Source organism: Hermetia illucens, chromosome 1 (assembly GCF_905115235.1).
Source record: "Hermetia illucens chromosome 1, iHerIll2.2.curated.20191125, whole genome shotgun sequence".
NCBI lineage: Eukaryota > Metazoa > Arthropoda > Insecta > Diptera > Stratiomyidae > Hermetia > Hermetia illucens.
This window is the reverse complement of record NC_051849.1, coordinates 96801427-96818093: the sequence shown is the minus strand read 5'-3', so window position 1 is coordinate 96818093 and position 16667 is coordinate 96801427. Positions and strand designations below refer to the sequence as shown.

Here is a 16667-nt window from a genome sequence, read left to right as displayed (position 1 = left end):
CATGTAAAAGTGCTATGTTAGTGAATTCTTGACGCAAAAGTTTATTTGCTTTCGTCTATATATGACTACTGGGGAGTTTTAAAGCATTGCTGTTTATAAAATTGGCATTTTGTTAAATGATAACTTTTGTTTAGATCAGTTTTGGAAAAACTCCCCTCATTTCGAATACGCCTAAGGGAAAGACTTAACGGAAGCAGAAAAAAACCGAATTAATTTTTCTCATAACAAAAAACACTTCATTAGAAAAATAGGATGTAAAATTATGCAACTATATTACAACTTTGTTAGTAATATTACGATTTTCATCAAGCTTGGGAATAACAAGCTCCATATCAAATTGTATACTATTACAAACTTTTATAACTCTAGGATAAACTTAAGGGCGGGGGGGGGGGGGGTAACTCAATTTCCCCAGAAATATGGTAATATACTATTATTAACTTAATTTGAGCAGATATCGATATGGAAAGTATTTTGAGGCCTGGACACCATATAGAGGCAGCTTCATGATTATTTTCAAATTTTCCAAACAAAAACCTTAAAATGCAAACTATGTTATTAAAAATGCCTGAAAAAGTAGGTGAAAGTTGCAAATAAGTAAATAAATATCATTTGATGTAAAGCTAACCTGAACAATTTTAATGTAACTCAAAACAACAAAAATTGGAACTTCCTGTGCCGCCCACCACATGGCACATGCCTTGAAGTCAACTCGTCACGTAAAATAGAGAAAAACCTAAGTGCAGACATTTTCTTAAATAACACTGCAAGGATATCAGAATAGAATTTGAAAAGAAGCATATGAGATGGGGTAGGAAAATGGGTGAAGACTGCATTTATCAGCCTGACAGCATCTTCTTATATGCCTCGAAGATGTCAGATCACTTTTTCCACATTGTCGAGGAACTGAGACTGTGCATTAGGGTCAAATATATCTCAGTTTGTCCCAAACCAAATTTTCGAATTTGTCCTAGAAACCGATAGCCCTATTCATTATTAATAACTTTGTTTTAATAGGTTTTCATAAGCGCGTTCAGACGTATATGTGGCGCTATCTGATGAAAACATTTACAAAACTCTTATCGAAAGTTTTCTAATTGTTCCGTAATTAAGGGAGCAACCTACTGTTAAAGCGCTAATGATGGGCGTTTTTTTTTAATCGACATTAAAAGAAACGATAGCAGATGTCAATTTTAAGTTTTGACTACTTATTTATTAAGGTTTAAAGTTAATATTTTAATGTTTAGGCATAACAAAAACGCAGCTGCGTTCATCTGGTGCTGCACCACTGCTAGTTGAAAAATAGAATATGAGCCTCTTAAAAGCCAGCCAAAAATATCATTCGAAAACTAAAAACATTTCTATTAGTTTAACAGTGACAGCTATTGTATGAACCTCAATTTAGGTAAAAGTATCGGCTCTCCAAGATTTGGTGTACTTTTGACTAAAAAAAGTGTTTTCAAATATGAAAAAAATATTTTTCGCTAAGTGTTTAGGCTGATGCAATAGTTAAATGATTATGTCCGGTCCGGTAAGATATTTCGAGAAAAACGCGTATGCAGTTTGCGATGCCACAAAGAGAGAAGACAGGTATGAACCCAAGCAAGTCAAAAAATAAAAATGCGAAAAAGTAACATCAGTCAACCATCTGAAACAAAATTTAATATTCTTCACGATGCTATTTAATGAAAAATAATGGAGCTGGTTATTAGAAAGTCAGCTCTTAAATGACGGGGGGAAATTTAGCACCCTTGAAACTACTACACCAGCCAAGATTTACAACTTAAGGACTCCCCGACCTTGTACCTGATGCGTTTTTAGATCTAGAGAACCAACTTATCTGCTATACATTGTGGTAAAACTTAGTGCCACCGCAAACCGTGCGAGTAATTAAGTCGCTCTACTGTGATGCAAGAAATAAAGTTCGAAATGTGGCATATGAAAGTATATGAGGAACATACAACGTCCAGCAGAATACAAAGATGCAGATGATGTATTCCTACCGTTTTACTATAAAAGTGATCTCGAGCAACTTACGCAAAAGTGGAATGATCGCTTTATTAAGCACGGACAAAGACTGCACTTGAACCCAACAGAAACAGAGATCTAATTTGCCCGCATGTTTTTTCAATTCATCGAATACATGCATCAACTATATCTCAAACTAATGGTTTCGATGAATGGAAGAAACTTTTACACGATTGCCGGGGTAAATTCACTGACAACCCTTTGGCACTCTAGATCGAAGTTTTTTCTCAGTGCTCGTCTTACTATACCGAGCAAATCTGTCAATATTTTTTACTCAATTCAATCAAGATTTTTTTAGTATTTTTATTTTTTAGATGAAAATAGACAACATATTTTTTCAGCCGACAATCCTATGCCACCTTCGATTAAAGTTTTTTCTTCTGTTCAGTGCCTTCGTCTGACCACAACATAGATCTTCTTTCACTCCAGCATAAAGTATCCGAATAATTAACAGAGGATCGATTCCATGCTGTCTTGCCGCGACACAAATCGCCGCGTATCGATATCCATGAATGCGCTTAAAGGTGGAAATGACATTAGAAGGCATTTCATCACATGCTTTTTTGAGATTTTTCTAGTGGAAAGAATTATTCGGAACTGAATCAAATTTGGACCTTATATTAGCCATAGCTCAGTGGTTAGAGCACAAGGCTGCCGTACGGAAGGTCGCGGTTCAAGTCTCCCTGGTGGCAATGGGATTTGTATCGTGACTTGCCGTCGGATACCAGTCGACTCAGGTGTGGATAAGTACCTGAGTCAAATCAGGGTAACAATCTCGGTCGAGCGGAATGCTGACCACATTGCCTCCTATAGGTTAATGTAATCCTACAGTGTCCCGTTACGGTCTTGAATGAATTGCTCTAATACACTTCAAGAGTCTGATCCAATTGGATTGTTGAGCCAACTATTATTAATTATGGTAAAGAAGGCACCCTTAAAAATATGATTTCATCCCAAATGTTGGCTCATATTCTTGATAATTTTCTAAAGTATCATATCTGCAAATTTGATAAAGATCAACTTATTTCTTTTTGAGCTAGAATTCCTGCGAATGTGAAATCCGTCATATTGACAAAAACGCCATTGTTTTTTTTTTTTTAATTCCATTTTGGCTATGAAGACATTTATCACTCTTAATTACAAACAAAATACAGCTACAACTAATGCTCTCGTACAAGGGACAAACGCCCAGCACTATTTACATAATAGATTGCATAAGGAAATAAAGCGACTACCTCTTACCTTTTGAGTGTGTACCCGATAATCGTTCGCTTCAACCCCCATAAAATCTAAAGAGCCACGAATTTCGCTTTGAAATTTCTGCTGCGTATTCTGGCATAGCTATTTATTATTATTTTGTTAAGGGAAAGTCGCACCGCGTCCTTGAAGAACTATTGTGCCCCTTTTACTGGTTATAGTGTACCTGTTGATCATAGTATCTCAAGCAGGCCAGTAACCGTTAGGAACTTTAGTATGTTCCCCACTTCCAGAAGTTTCAGCTTTGCATCTGGTATTAAGTGTTCTCCCAGATGTATCGACCTACTTTGCACAAGTGCTGGACACTGTCCCAGGACGTGCATAGAGGTTTCGTCCTCCTCCTCACAGAACCTGCAGGCAGTGTCCGTAGATATCCCTAGCTTCCCTAGGTGGTAGTTCAGCCGACAATGACCAGTGAGAATTCCCACTATGATTCGGAGGTTCTTTTTGGTGAGGTTTAAGCAATCCTTTGTGCGCATGGGTTCGTATCCCCCAATAAGCACCCTGGACTGCTCCATCCCTGGTAGGCCCGCCCAATATAGTTCCCTCAACCGTTTTTCTTCGTTTCTTAGATTCATAGCCATGAAACCGTTTCCGATTCCACAGAAGGGTTCTGGCCCGTATAAAGGCATCCCTGCTCCCTTCTTGGCTAGTTCATCCGCTGCCTCATTGCCTTCCAGCCCAGCATGGCCTGGAACCCAAAGTATCCAGACCTTGTTGGACGAGCCGAGTGTATTCAGTCTCTCAAGGCATTCCCATACCAGTTTAGAGTTCACCTGGTTGGACCTAAGTGCCTTGATCGCTGCTTGGCTATCGGTGAGAATAGCTATGTTCTGCCCCCTGTAGTTCCTTTGCAGATTAAAGGAGGCACATTTGTCTATGGCGTAAATTTCCGCCTGGAATATGCTAGTGTACCTGCCCATTGGCTCAAAGTACATTTTCCTTGGACCAATGACACCGGCACCCGCTCCCTCTGCTGTGAGGGATCCGTCAGTGTACCAAGTAATCAGTTGCTGGTTTAAGCCGTATGTCGCAGCCACGCTCTCCCAGTTTGCCTTGTTACTCCAACGTGTTTCAAACTTCTTATCGAAGTGAAAACTCGTTGTCATGTTGTCCCTCGGTATCAGTAATTCGGGATACCGCCTAGAAAGGATATCAATCTTCCTTCGATTTAGGCAGCTCCCCGTCTCACTCATACTACCGGCCATCCTGAATATTGATCTCCTTGCCTGCATCTGTATGTGCACATGGAGAGGGGTTAATCCCAGAAGGACCTCCAGGGATGCCGTTGGGCATGTCCTCATTGCCCCACTGATACACACGCAAGCCAGCCTTTGGAGCTTATGTAATTCCCTGGCTTGTGTGCTGAGTTGGGTTCTTTCTGCCCAGATTACCGCTCCATAGGTAATCATTGGTCTTACTATTGCAGTATATATCCAAAGTAGTATCTTCGGGCTACAACCCCATTTTTTTCCTGCTATGGATCTGCAAGTCATCAGAGCCCTCGTGGCTTTCCGACAAGTGTTTCCGACATGTGTCTTCCAGAGTAATTTTTGGTCTAGCGTGATTCCCAAGTATTTGACCTCTGTTTCTCGTTTCACCTCCATATCATGTAATGTTATGGCTTTCAGGTGATCCAGCTTACGCCTCCTAGTGAATGGTACTATGGTGGTTTTGGTTGGGTTGATCCGCAGTCCCACCTTCCTGCACCAGGCACTAGTAACCCTTAATCCAGTTTGGATTCTATCACATAGGGTATCTTCATATTTGCCCCTACAGATTAGAACAATATCGTCCGCGTAGCCCTGGACTTGTATTCCAGTATTAGTTAACACGTCCAGGAGTTCATCCACTACCATACTCCACATCAGCGGCGATAGTACTCCGCCCTGTGGACAGCCTTGAGTGGTGTTCATGATAATAGAATTTGTACCTGTTTGTACCTCTATTTGTCTGCTTTCTAGCATTTTGCCCATCCAGAGTGCCAGGGTGTTTCCCACTCCTTTGCGGCTCAGGGCATCCTGTATCTCTGTGTGCGATGTGTTGTCGAATGCTCCTTCCATATCCAAAAACGCGCACAGTGCAATTTCTTTTGTTTCAATGGCGTCCCGTAGTACCTCTGTCAGCTGATACAGAGCAGTTTCAGTTGACCTTCCTGCCCGGTAAGCGTGTTGACAGTGATGTAAGGGATTACGCTTTAGAACGTTAGTTCTAATATAGTTGTCTATGACCTTCTCCACCGTTTTGAGTACGAACGATGTTAGGCAGATTGGTCTTAAAGATTTAGGGTGAAAAGGATCCTTTTTACCCGCCTTCGGAATAAAGACCACTTTTGCCCGTCTCCATGCCCTTGGTATGTAACCCAGTGCTATGCTCCCCCTTACCACCCTCAGAAGAGACTCTAGGATAATTCCTAGGCCTCTCTGGATAAGTGCAGGGAAAATGCCATCTGCTCCGGGAGATTTCATTGGTTGAAAGGTTCCCACTGCCCATCTTAGCCTAGCTTCTGAGCATACCTCTTTTGCTAGTTTCCAGCTCTCTTTCCTTCCCCTTTTATTCGTTGTTGGGGTGTCAGGCAGATTATTGTCGCCTGCCGCCGAGGGGTAGGACCCCGGGAAATGAGTTCTGAGAAGCAGGTGTACCCTGTCCTCCTCATTCTCGGTGAATGTCCCATCTTCCTTTTTCAAGCAGACAGAGGATATTCCCCCGTCTTTGGCTACAGCCTTGTACAGCCTGGTTGCTTCTGTGATCTGTTCAATCCCTTCACAGAATTCCCTAAAGCTGTTCCGTTTCGCTTCCCTGATGGCGTTGCTATACGCAGTCAGTGCATTTTTATACCTCCGCCAGTCCCCGGTTCGTTTTGCCCAGTTAAAGAGTTTTCGTACCTCCGTTCTCATTCTGGCTAAGTTTCTGTTCCACCATGGTACATCCCTTGATGACTTGACTGTCTTGGCCGGACAGCTGGCCTCATATGCGTCAATGACGATTGTGTTGAGGTCTTCCACCACCGTTTCTAATTCTAATTCGCTCCTGATGTCACCGCTCCCTTGAAGGTGGGCAATGTTGTTGCTCAGGTGCATTGTGTAGGATTCCCAATCCGTTCTCTTGGGATTCCTTATTATTCTTTTTATTTCGGAGTTACCCTCAATGTCGAATCTGATTATCCTGTGATCAGACATTGAGGGTTCATCCGACACCCTCCAATTCCTGACCATCCCGTTCATTAGGGTATTTCCTAGAGTTGTATCTATTACCTCTTGTCTGGTGCTGGTCACAAATGTTGGAGTGTTCCCTACGTTGTATATTTCTAACTTATTACTAAGAATAAATTCGAGAAGGTACTCACCTCTACGATTAGTGTCACTGCTTCCCCACACTACGTGGTGGGCGTTGGCATCGCAGCCGAGAAGAAGTGGTAACGCCCTCTCCTCGCAATACTCCGTCAGCTTTGCGACTTGTTCCGGTGGAGCCCGGCTCTCGTCTCCTGGGAAGTATCCCGATGCTACCACTACCTTTCGAGTGCTCCTCCCGGCTTCCAATGAGACTTGGATAGCCACAAGGTCCCCGGTTAAGAACTCTGAAAGACATATGTATTTTAGATTACGTTTGAGAATTATGCAAGCTCTTGGTTTTTCACAAGACGAGTCCCAAATTACCTGCATGTCTCCTCCTTGCAGACTGCGAATCTGCCCCCGGTACACCCAGGGCTCCTGAGCCAGCACTATTCCAATTTGGAATTTGCCCTTGCAATCACTGCAGATGCAGCTCTCGCATGGTGGAGGTTTATCTGGGCTATCCTAGTGCTGGCCATTGGCTCCGTTATTGTTTGGAGCTCTTCTCCACTGTCGGAGTGTCACCCTCCTCCTCCGACATGGCGCTTTCCTGCGCGTCGCTGTCCGCCCCGAGCCCTAGCAGTCCTAGGTCTAGGTCGTCCAGCTTCTGTTCTTCACTGGGCAGCAGGTCTATTTCCCTGGTTGATCCCGTTCTTTCCGCCTCTATGGCTTCCGCGACTTCTTCAGGGACCTCGGTAAGTTTTCCACCCGATGCCTCCTCCGAGGTCTCTTTCCTTGGCTTTTCCTTGTGCACATGCACGGGTATGTTGCCAAATCGGTAGTTGATATGACAACTCCGACGTTTAATTGCCTCTAGGGATCGGTCATCTACCCCGATCATGAGGAGTTTACCCTTTCCCTCCACCTTGCTTCTGAAGACTCTCCATAGTCGAGTATGGAGATCTTCGTTCTGAGCAATTAGGAGTCTCATGAGGTCTTCTGTTACTATTGCCGCGGCCTTTGGGAGAAAAACTGTCACCATGTGGGCTCCTGGTATATCATCTCCAGCACATGTTGGCAGTTCCACCCCTTCCCAGCCTGGCAATCTAGGAATTATGGTTCTGACCCATTCTGCGGTACCTTCCGTCGCGCAGTCCACCAGTATAAGGCCTGGTCGAAAGCATATCCCGGTGAACACCAGTTTCGACGTCCATCCCTTGATCATCTGCTTGACGACAAGTTCTTCAATGGTTTCCTGTTCCTCCCGAGTGAGTATTTGCTCGGGAAACCTTTTTGGCAGTATGGCCAGTCGAATGCCCTTGACCGCACTAGCATAGCTAATGCCGGGCTTCCTGGGTCCTGCCTTCACTCCTGACCTGCCCGGGTTTTCTCCTCCCGTGGGTTCAGGTCTGGGTTTTTTGGGGGCATTCCCTTCATGCGGGCTGATCTCTGCTGCTCCCCGCTTTCTCGGCTCCGGTAGAGATGGCTTAGGTCTGTCCTGAACCTTCTTAAGGGCCTCCTCTGATTTCAGGCCTTCCTTCAGATAGCGCAGGTACCATTTAACCCCGGCGCCACTGAGACCTGTCTCCTTCCTGACGTCTGTTATATTTATCTCAGACGTGCTTTTGCTGGTCCCTGCTCTTTGAGCAGTGGTGTTCGTTGGCTGTAGTCCATGCAGTATACCAATGCTCACCTTGGATCCACTGCTTGACGTCCCAACTTCTCCCTTCTTGGGTGTAGTCACCTGGCTTTCAGTAATTCGGAGACGTGCCTCCACCTGATTGACCAGTTTTGGTGCGGTACGGGGCCCCGCTTTTTTGGTTTTTGTTTTTTTTTTTCCAATTTAGTACTCATTTGATTCCCACGAGTATGGGGGTTAAGAGGTCCGCCGTGCCATAGCCCCCCGTAGCACGGTAAGATCTAACTTACTCACTGAGGCGACCAGGTATCAGTGAGGCTCCGTTCGAATACAGTCAGTTACCCCCGACTGCAAACTATCCAATGGGCACGGTTCGCATGACACCCTGGATTGGGGGAGGTGGACTCCCCAGTCTAGATCCGTAGCGTTTTGTTAATAGTAGGGTCACCTCGTACAGGGTGTGGCTATCACCACTCACTAACGGTCTTGGTAGATGAGAGGCTTGGCCCCTGAAAAGGCACACACCGTCCCAGAGGAGAGACAACTCATCCTTAGACAAAGATAGGTTGGCCTCAGGGAGCTATGTTCCGCATCAGTCTATCCTGCAGTACACTGCTTGACCCCCTGGCATAGCTAAGCTAACGGTCAAAGCGATTAAAAACAAGTCGGGAAACCGGAAGCTAGACGCTTCAGGTATGAAAGGTTTTGTGTATTTCTTTTATAAAGAGATTTGGGTGTGCATTTTTCCCATTAGCATGTAGCACGTAAAATATGCATATATTATGTGAAAATAGCTACTTTCAAGTGATATTGACATTTATAGTCTTGAATTTACAGAGGAGCGACAGATTTGACCTAGTATAACTTTGTTAGTTATAGTGCGATTTTCACCAAATTTGGCAGGATCATGCACTATACTGTAGCCTACATTGCTGCAAAATTTTGTGATTCTAGGGTGAACTTAAGGGGGGTTCTTCCTGTCAATTACTAAAAATTATAGTAATATACTATTATTAACTTTATTTAAACAGGTATCGATATGGAGGGTATTTCGGAGCCTAAGCACCATATAGTGGCAGCCAGATTCCAGATTCCAGATTTCTAGATTTTTCGGTTTGGTAGTTCCTGAGAATGGGTTCGTTAAAAAAATGACCACTTTCAACCCACTGCACTCCCTACCTTTTTAACAAAAGTCAAAATTAAGACCGGCTTCGAAAAGTACTAACCGAGACCTTTAATTTGATACCCTACATGACTATATTTGATAAAAAAAAAATTTACACCCCCCTTTTGCATGTATGGGCACCCCCCCCCCCTTAAATTCATCGTAAAAGGATGTAACTTACTATATGCGTAAGCGTTCACAGTTCCCACCTTTCTACCAAATTTGGTGTCAATCGCTATAACCGTCTCCGAGAAAAATGCGTGTGACGGACAGACAGACAGACAGACAGACGGACAGACAGACAGACGGACAGACAGACAGTAAACTGATTTTAATAAGGTTTTGTGTTTACACAAAACCTTAAAAACTCGATTCTGAAAACCTCCTAATGCAGTTTCCCCCCTTAAGTGCTCCATTTAAGACATCGTCTTTCAATTTTTGCCGTTAGCTCATAGAGTACTCTCTTCTTGAATTTACCTTTCTGGCGGACATGCTGCCTACAGGGAAGCGGCCTCCTAGGAATGTACATATCCCTTATGAACCAATATACAGTCCTCGTAGTGAAAAGAAAGTTAGATTAATCGGCCAGCAACTTTTTCCGTCCATGTAGGTTATTTTTCCCGCTTTGGGAATAAATGTCATTATTACATCACGACAGGTAATTGGATTATGAGGTTATGCAGTATATATACCCAGGGCGTCCATTTATTCTAGGGTCTTAGGCAGAAAATCCGAGCTTAGGGAATAATGATGCGTCGTTTCTCAATCCTAAAACAACATTTAGCTTTGCTTTTGCTGGCGGAACTGCTAAGCATTTTTCCGTGTTAATATAATACAAGTAGCTAATAACACCTAGTGACCACTTCAGTCCCGCTACTCCCAGGGCAGAGGTGAGGCAACATCTGATGAGTTGTCCGGGCGCATTGTTCTGCAAGCATGTTCTATACTGAAGCAAATATTTACCTATGGGTAAGACTGGCCTGAGCAAGTGGCTCCGATTGGAAGCTATGATGATTCGAATCGTTCTGGGGAAAACAGTCAAGTTTTGAGGACAATATAATTTAATCATCATTCTATTCAGCGCGTCCCTTGACTGTCCCACTAGGCTGGCAGATGTCGCAATTGAGAGAAAGGCCTTAATAGCCGCTTGGCTGTTGGTCAAAATGACAATGTTACATTTGGAGCTCCGACATCGACTCCATCGATGAAGAATACTATGTCATAACCTTACAACATGTTGCCGGTCTTTGACTGCCTGGTTGGAAAGTCCACACCAAAATTCCTCTTGAAGCTCAGCTTATGTGGGGCATAATCGGTTGGGCATGTCCACAGTTCGCGAGGTACTTCACCGAGGATGTTACTACGGGCGTAGGGTTTCCCTGTTCAACATTCGTACTCACGTGACTACACTACGCTTTGGTACGTTGTTGAGTGTTCCCTCTAAGTTCAGGAAGGCAGCTGGATATATTGCTTGTATTGTAGCAAATGCTCAGCCGTGCTAATTACCTCGTGAAGAGAGGTTTCTGTAGATCTACTTTTGAGGTGGGCGTGCTGGGATTTAGAAACGGGCATCCTCATCATGATCGTCCTAAAGTCGTCGCCGTCCAAAGCAACCAGGTTGGCCACGCAACCATCGGCGGATGCTGTTCCGCCTTGGCTTGGGGTGCTTTTCCAGTGCAGGGAAGGTGGTCATCGGGCTATTGCTACGGTTACCCCGCCAGATCATCTTGTCCATAAAACATGACCAGCAAGGAAACAGATTCTTGCCCTCATCGGGCCTACTGCAAACCCAGCCCTGCGCAATCTTGACCCATCCGAAGGGGGCTTCCAGCGGCTACCGCTGAGAAACCAAATGAGGATTCGCCAATTATGCAATCTATACATGAAGCTTAATCAGACATAACACAATATTGACAAATATAATAATAATTTCATTTCGACTAATACTGGAAAGTAACTGAATATATCTTATCGTAAAAAGTACTGCAAAACGAGAAAATTGGAGCTTCAAACGGTACTAGTTTTTCTACCTTTGGCACACAACAATCTTTGCGTTAGCATTCTCGTGGCATAGATCCTCTTACTTTATCAGGATCATAAAGTTTTTGGAAGGGTGCATAGTTAAAAGCGCATGCTCGCCCTTCAATGTTCTCCGTTTTATTATTGAGCGAACGCACAGGACTTTCTACGCTGATAGGTATGTTAGTTTTCATTTCATCGAGGATGTGACTTGTGAGTTGGGGATTAAGTATACACTCAAAGCCTTGCCTACTTGTTGTAAAAAGCTACTAAAAGAGATAAAAATTTGTAGGTTAGCAAACTTCAAATTTTTAAATTCTTCTGCTACCGATACGTCAACAACCCCTCGAATAGGGACTGTCCTCACGGCAATGACCTTTGACTATTAAAAACAAACTATGATTGGTTTCTGGAATATGCGCTCGAACGGTAGCGGGGGTCCTGAGAACGCTCGCTTTCTTTAACTTGAACGGGAATTTCAACAATATAAACTGGACATTTTAGCCTTACGCGAAGTAAAATGGTGGGACTCAAACGCGAATCCGGTGTCGGGTTGCTTCTGACCACTACAGTAGAGCGCGCTCTCTTGACATGGGAGCCGGTTTCTGACAGAATTCCAACTGCTAGATTTCACTCCAGGTTAAGGAGCACCACAATTGTACAATGCTACGCACCAACGGAGACTTTCGATGTAGTGGAGCAATTAAACACAGTTCATGGGAAACTTCCTAAAGGTGGGATTGTGATAGTGATGGGTGATCTCACTGCCAAAGTGGGGTCTGACAACATCTTACTAGGACATGTGATGGGGAAGCACGGTCTTGGCGACCGTAACTTTGATGATGAAGGTTCGTGGATTTCTGCAACTTTGACCGCCTTGACATTAATAATAATAATAATCGTTGGCGCAACAATCCATGTTGGATCAGGGCCTTGAAGTGTGTTAGAGCACTTCATTCAAGACCGTAACGGTACACTAGGAGGCAATGTGGTCAGCATTGCGCTCGCCCGAGATTATTACCCTGATTTGACTCAGGTACTCATTCACAGCTGAGTCGACTGGTATCCGACGTCAAATCACGATACAAATTCCACTGCCACCAGTGAGATTTGAACCGCGACCTTCCGTACGACAGCCTTGCGCTCTAACCACTCAGCTATCCGGACACATTGGTGGCACATTATTCGAGCACAGAGGCTGCCATAAGGTCCATTGGATTTCAACTGACCGACACCGTACGAACAATCAGATCGACCACTTCGCGATCAGCAGTAGATTTAGGAGTTGCCTTCTGGATGTGCGTAACAAAAGATGCGATGACATCGGTCTCGAAAGGGATCAACATCTGATGGTCGCGTACGTTCGTTTGCGTGTTACGTCCGTTACTTCTCGCAAGGTTGGAGAGTTGCGACCAACATCGACTGCTTGTACGACCCAGCTGTTGTTCGACAGTCGGAGAATATCTGCTGATCGAGTGGCAGATCTACTAAGTAACGCTCCTAGGAATATCGATGAGCATTGAGCCGCCATCAAAAAGTCTCTTTTCTCAGGTGCTGCCCAGGTCTTCGGTCGCGTTCCGAAAGGGCGTCATAAGATCTGACTGACTGCGGAGTCGCGAAAGCGGGCCTGCATTCGTGCACTTTTGCCATCGTTTGCATTGCTTTGTGACAAGTTGTATTGTTTTGATGAAACAGCACTTTCACTGTCTTCAAATGGAACCGTTTTTCCGCTATTTCATCCTCCAAATGCTCCAATAATGCTATGTAATAGTCGCTGTTGATGTTTTTCCGGCGCTGGTGTAGATATTTATTCTTGCAAATACCGATATTTCGGGAACCATTTGTTCACTTCGTCAGCGCTGACAAGTCTGCCAGTCTGCCAGACAGGTTTTTTTATTATTTGAAATATTTTGTGGAGTTTTTTGATGTTTTCGTCGGTAACAGCCTCTTTGGGACGCATCGTCCTCGGTGAATTTTTCGCCTCGTTTAAACTTACCAAACCACTCTTCAACAGTTTTTTTTTTCGACAAAAACACCCTCAAAATGCTCTATACCACAAATCAATAGTCCGAAATCTGTCAAATTTGTACACATGTCTATTGAAGGTTAAGGTTAACTAAAAATCATATGGATTTAATACTAGTAGTGCCATCTGTGTATTAGCCTACGAACTTTCCGGTCCACAGCGTACACATTTATCAGTACGTTCTGCTTGATTTTACTCGCGTTTGTTTAACTCCGTATTCATATTGCTTCAAATAAACTAGCTCCACTTAAAGCAAGTTGCTTATCTAAATTTTTCCTCTAATTACAGATGTAGAATGTGGCAACCCACCGTCAATAGAGCGAGGAAAACTTACATTAGCAACAAATGCCACATATTACGGAGCAGCAGCTCTTTACGAGTGCAACAGCAACTTCAAACTGCATGGAGTGTCCAGAAGATTATGTTCAGAAGATGGAACTTGGAGTCATGAAACGCCATCATGTCAAGAGATTACTTGCGATGAGCCGGAAGTATCAGAAATGGTTTTGGTAGATTCGGGTACACGGTCAGTGGGATCAGAAGCCAAATTTAGCTGCATGCGGGGAAGATATCTAGTTGGAAACGATACCAGAATTTGCCAAAAAAGTGGACAATGGACCGGAAAGTCACCAATCTGCAAACGTAAGTACTATATATTCCCATATTGGCTATTTGTATAAATTCACTTTTGCTTTTCATTGAAGCGGTTGATTGTGGACTGCCATTACCTATTGAAAATGGTCGGGTTATAGTCGTCAATGAATCAACAATCTATGGAGGATCAGCTGAATATCACTGCTTACCAAATTTCAACCGCATCGGGCAATTTCTACGAAAATGTCTAGAAGATGGCAAGTGGAGTGGAGAAGAACCACGATGTGAAGTCGCGGCCAATGAGGCCCAAGAAAGCTCCGGCTTAGGAACAGGAATCGCAATTGGAGCAACAATCATTGTTGTACTCCTAATCATAATTGGGTTAATATTCCTTCATCGAAATAAAGCGCGCCCAGTTAAAAACACAGAGAATGTTCAAGCCGCCGAAACGAAGGAGGATCGAAATGCTTCTGTAATGTCTTACGCTACATTAGATGGGAGAGGAAGACCGGAACTTGCAAACCCTGCCACATTCAATACATTCCATCGACCTAGTCATTCTAGAAATAGGAACATAAATAATAATCTGCGAGCAACAGGTGGGTTCATTGCAGTCGCAATCTTTGAAGTTAAGCTGCAGTCTTTACTGTTGAGGCTAAGCAGCTTTACGTCAAATGACAAAGATTTTTATGGAATTGCGTGGATTTATTTTTTTTTTTTTTTTGAATTTGGACATTTAATATTTCTCTCAATTTCCAGAAAATATCTACGATCAAATACCTAACGAACAATACTACGATGCTCCATACGAAATGAGAACAAACGATGAAGTGTATGAACCAGAGCCCTCGGGTAATATGATAACCATTAACGGAATTTCTGTGCGGTAGAGAAAGGCGTCCATTTTGAGGCACTGCATATACTAACACGTTCTTTTAATCAAAAAAGTCTTAAAAACTGTAAACCATCTATTTATATATACTTACCTATGGATGCAAATTCTCATTACTTTTGTAGTATATTTTCCTATATCTGTAGGTTTTAGAGTAATCAAATGAAAACATGTCTACCGTTTAAACATTTAAGGTTAGATATTGCTTAGTTAACGGTGTGAATGGGGTGTGACAATATGAAAATGTTTTTGTTGGAATGAATTGGCAATTTGTAAAGGGTGTCATTGAGAGACTGCTATGTTTATATTGGCATGAATGCGAGAAACATAATTTTAACACGAAAAAGTAAATCTGAAAACGGACTGTGTATAGGACGAAAACGAATCAAAAAAGAAACTACTGTATTGTTCAGTTTTTCGCTTATTTATAAACTAGTTACTTTGATATTAATTGTGTATTATATTGTAATGTACGCCAAGATTAAATATTTTAATATATTTATATGAAGCATAAAATAGGTTTTTATTTACATATGCATACATGCTTTCTGCATACATACTGTCTGCTATTTTTATGGTTTTCCATGATTGTTCTTTGCCACTTTTCTTCGAGTTGATAAGTTTTAACATTTGTTTGCTTATGCTTGTTGCCACAAGTTGCCGTACTTCGGTTCCTCAATACTGTATATAATCCTCGTCAGCAATAAACTAGCTTTTGCTACTTTCTCCTAGCCATCTTACTTTTTCTAGAAACTAGTCGTGAAATTGAGCTTCGCATATTTCTTCCAGCTATTTGATAAATGTATTGAAGTAATGGTGGAGATCATTCAGCAGATATTAACCATATGTTGATTCTTACGATTTATAAGGGCCATGGGCGAGAGGAAGTATGCTCAAAATGAACATCGAAGTTAAATTTTGTCAACGATGAGAGCAGAGTTACATAATCATATCAAAACTTGGCTCTGACCCATCTGGTTGGGCAGCGTACAGCTCCATTTACCACATTGTTATCCAAATCGGGATGGTGGCTCATTTCTTTGATAGTTCGTTTATCCACACGCCTTGCTTAAACCTAGCGCGTCGATCAACATGACGGATGCCGAACGGCAAATTAGTCTAGTCCACAGTTAGATACTAGCCAGCTACCACACTTGCCTCAAGGGGGGTAATCAGTGCGAGTACACACGATTTCAAATTGTTTCGTCCTTGAGCATGAGCGAGATGTAACGAAAATCCGATCAGCTGTGTTTGACATACCGCCCGGAGTTGCCAATGTATTGGTGAGATTGGCAAGTTTTTGCATATGTATAAGTGAATACGTGAAACAACTTTTTGCTATATGGATGAGCACGCCGTAGTACCAGATTAGCAAAAGCTCACCGATCTCTCTCTTACCAATACGATTTGACGAAGATTATGCCTTTTCCTTGTTTAGCGTCTCTGATGTGTACAAATAAGCTTCTGCAAGCACATTCGCAAGTGGGGTCATCTTAGTAAGGGTACTGCCTATAGTAGATCTATTCTGGTCTAGTCATTAAAGCTTTCAACTTTCAGTCAAAACCGATTGACATAAAATTTGGGGTGGCATAAGAAACAAAATTTATATAGCGCCCATGTGCGCCTCATCAAGGGTGTGCCACCCACCTCCAGGGTGGATATTTTTTTCGAAATAGCCACAGAAATTGAGTAAATGGTCGATTCTCAGCAAAAAATGTTTAGTGAAAATTTCTCACACGCGTAGTAGTTTTCGAGTTATTCATGTTCAAACATGT

At 42.9% G+C, this 16667-nt stretch overlaps 1 protein-coding gene across 1 annotated transcript in view; it reads left to right on the top strand.

Moving 5' to 3' along the window:
- The window catches only part of LOC119647545 (sushi, von Willebrand factor type A, EGF and pentraxin domain-containing protein 1), a 209427-nt gene extending 194025 nt beyond the window's left edge, over nucleotides 1-15402 (top strand). The window contains exons 13-15 of the mRNA XM_038048539.1: nucleotides 13695-14048; nucleotides 14111-14599; nucleotides 14760-15402. Coding sequence (XP_037904467.1) covers nucleotides 13695-14048; nucleotides 14111-14599; nucleotides 14760-14890 — 974 coding nt within the window. The 3' untranslated portion in view covers nucleotides 14891-15402. The remainder of the gene's footprint in view (nucleotides 1-13694; nucleotides 14049-14110; nucleotides 14600-14759) is intronic.
- The last annotated feature ends 1265 nt before the right edge of the window (nucleotides 15403-16667 follow it).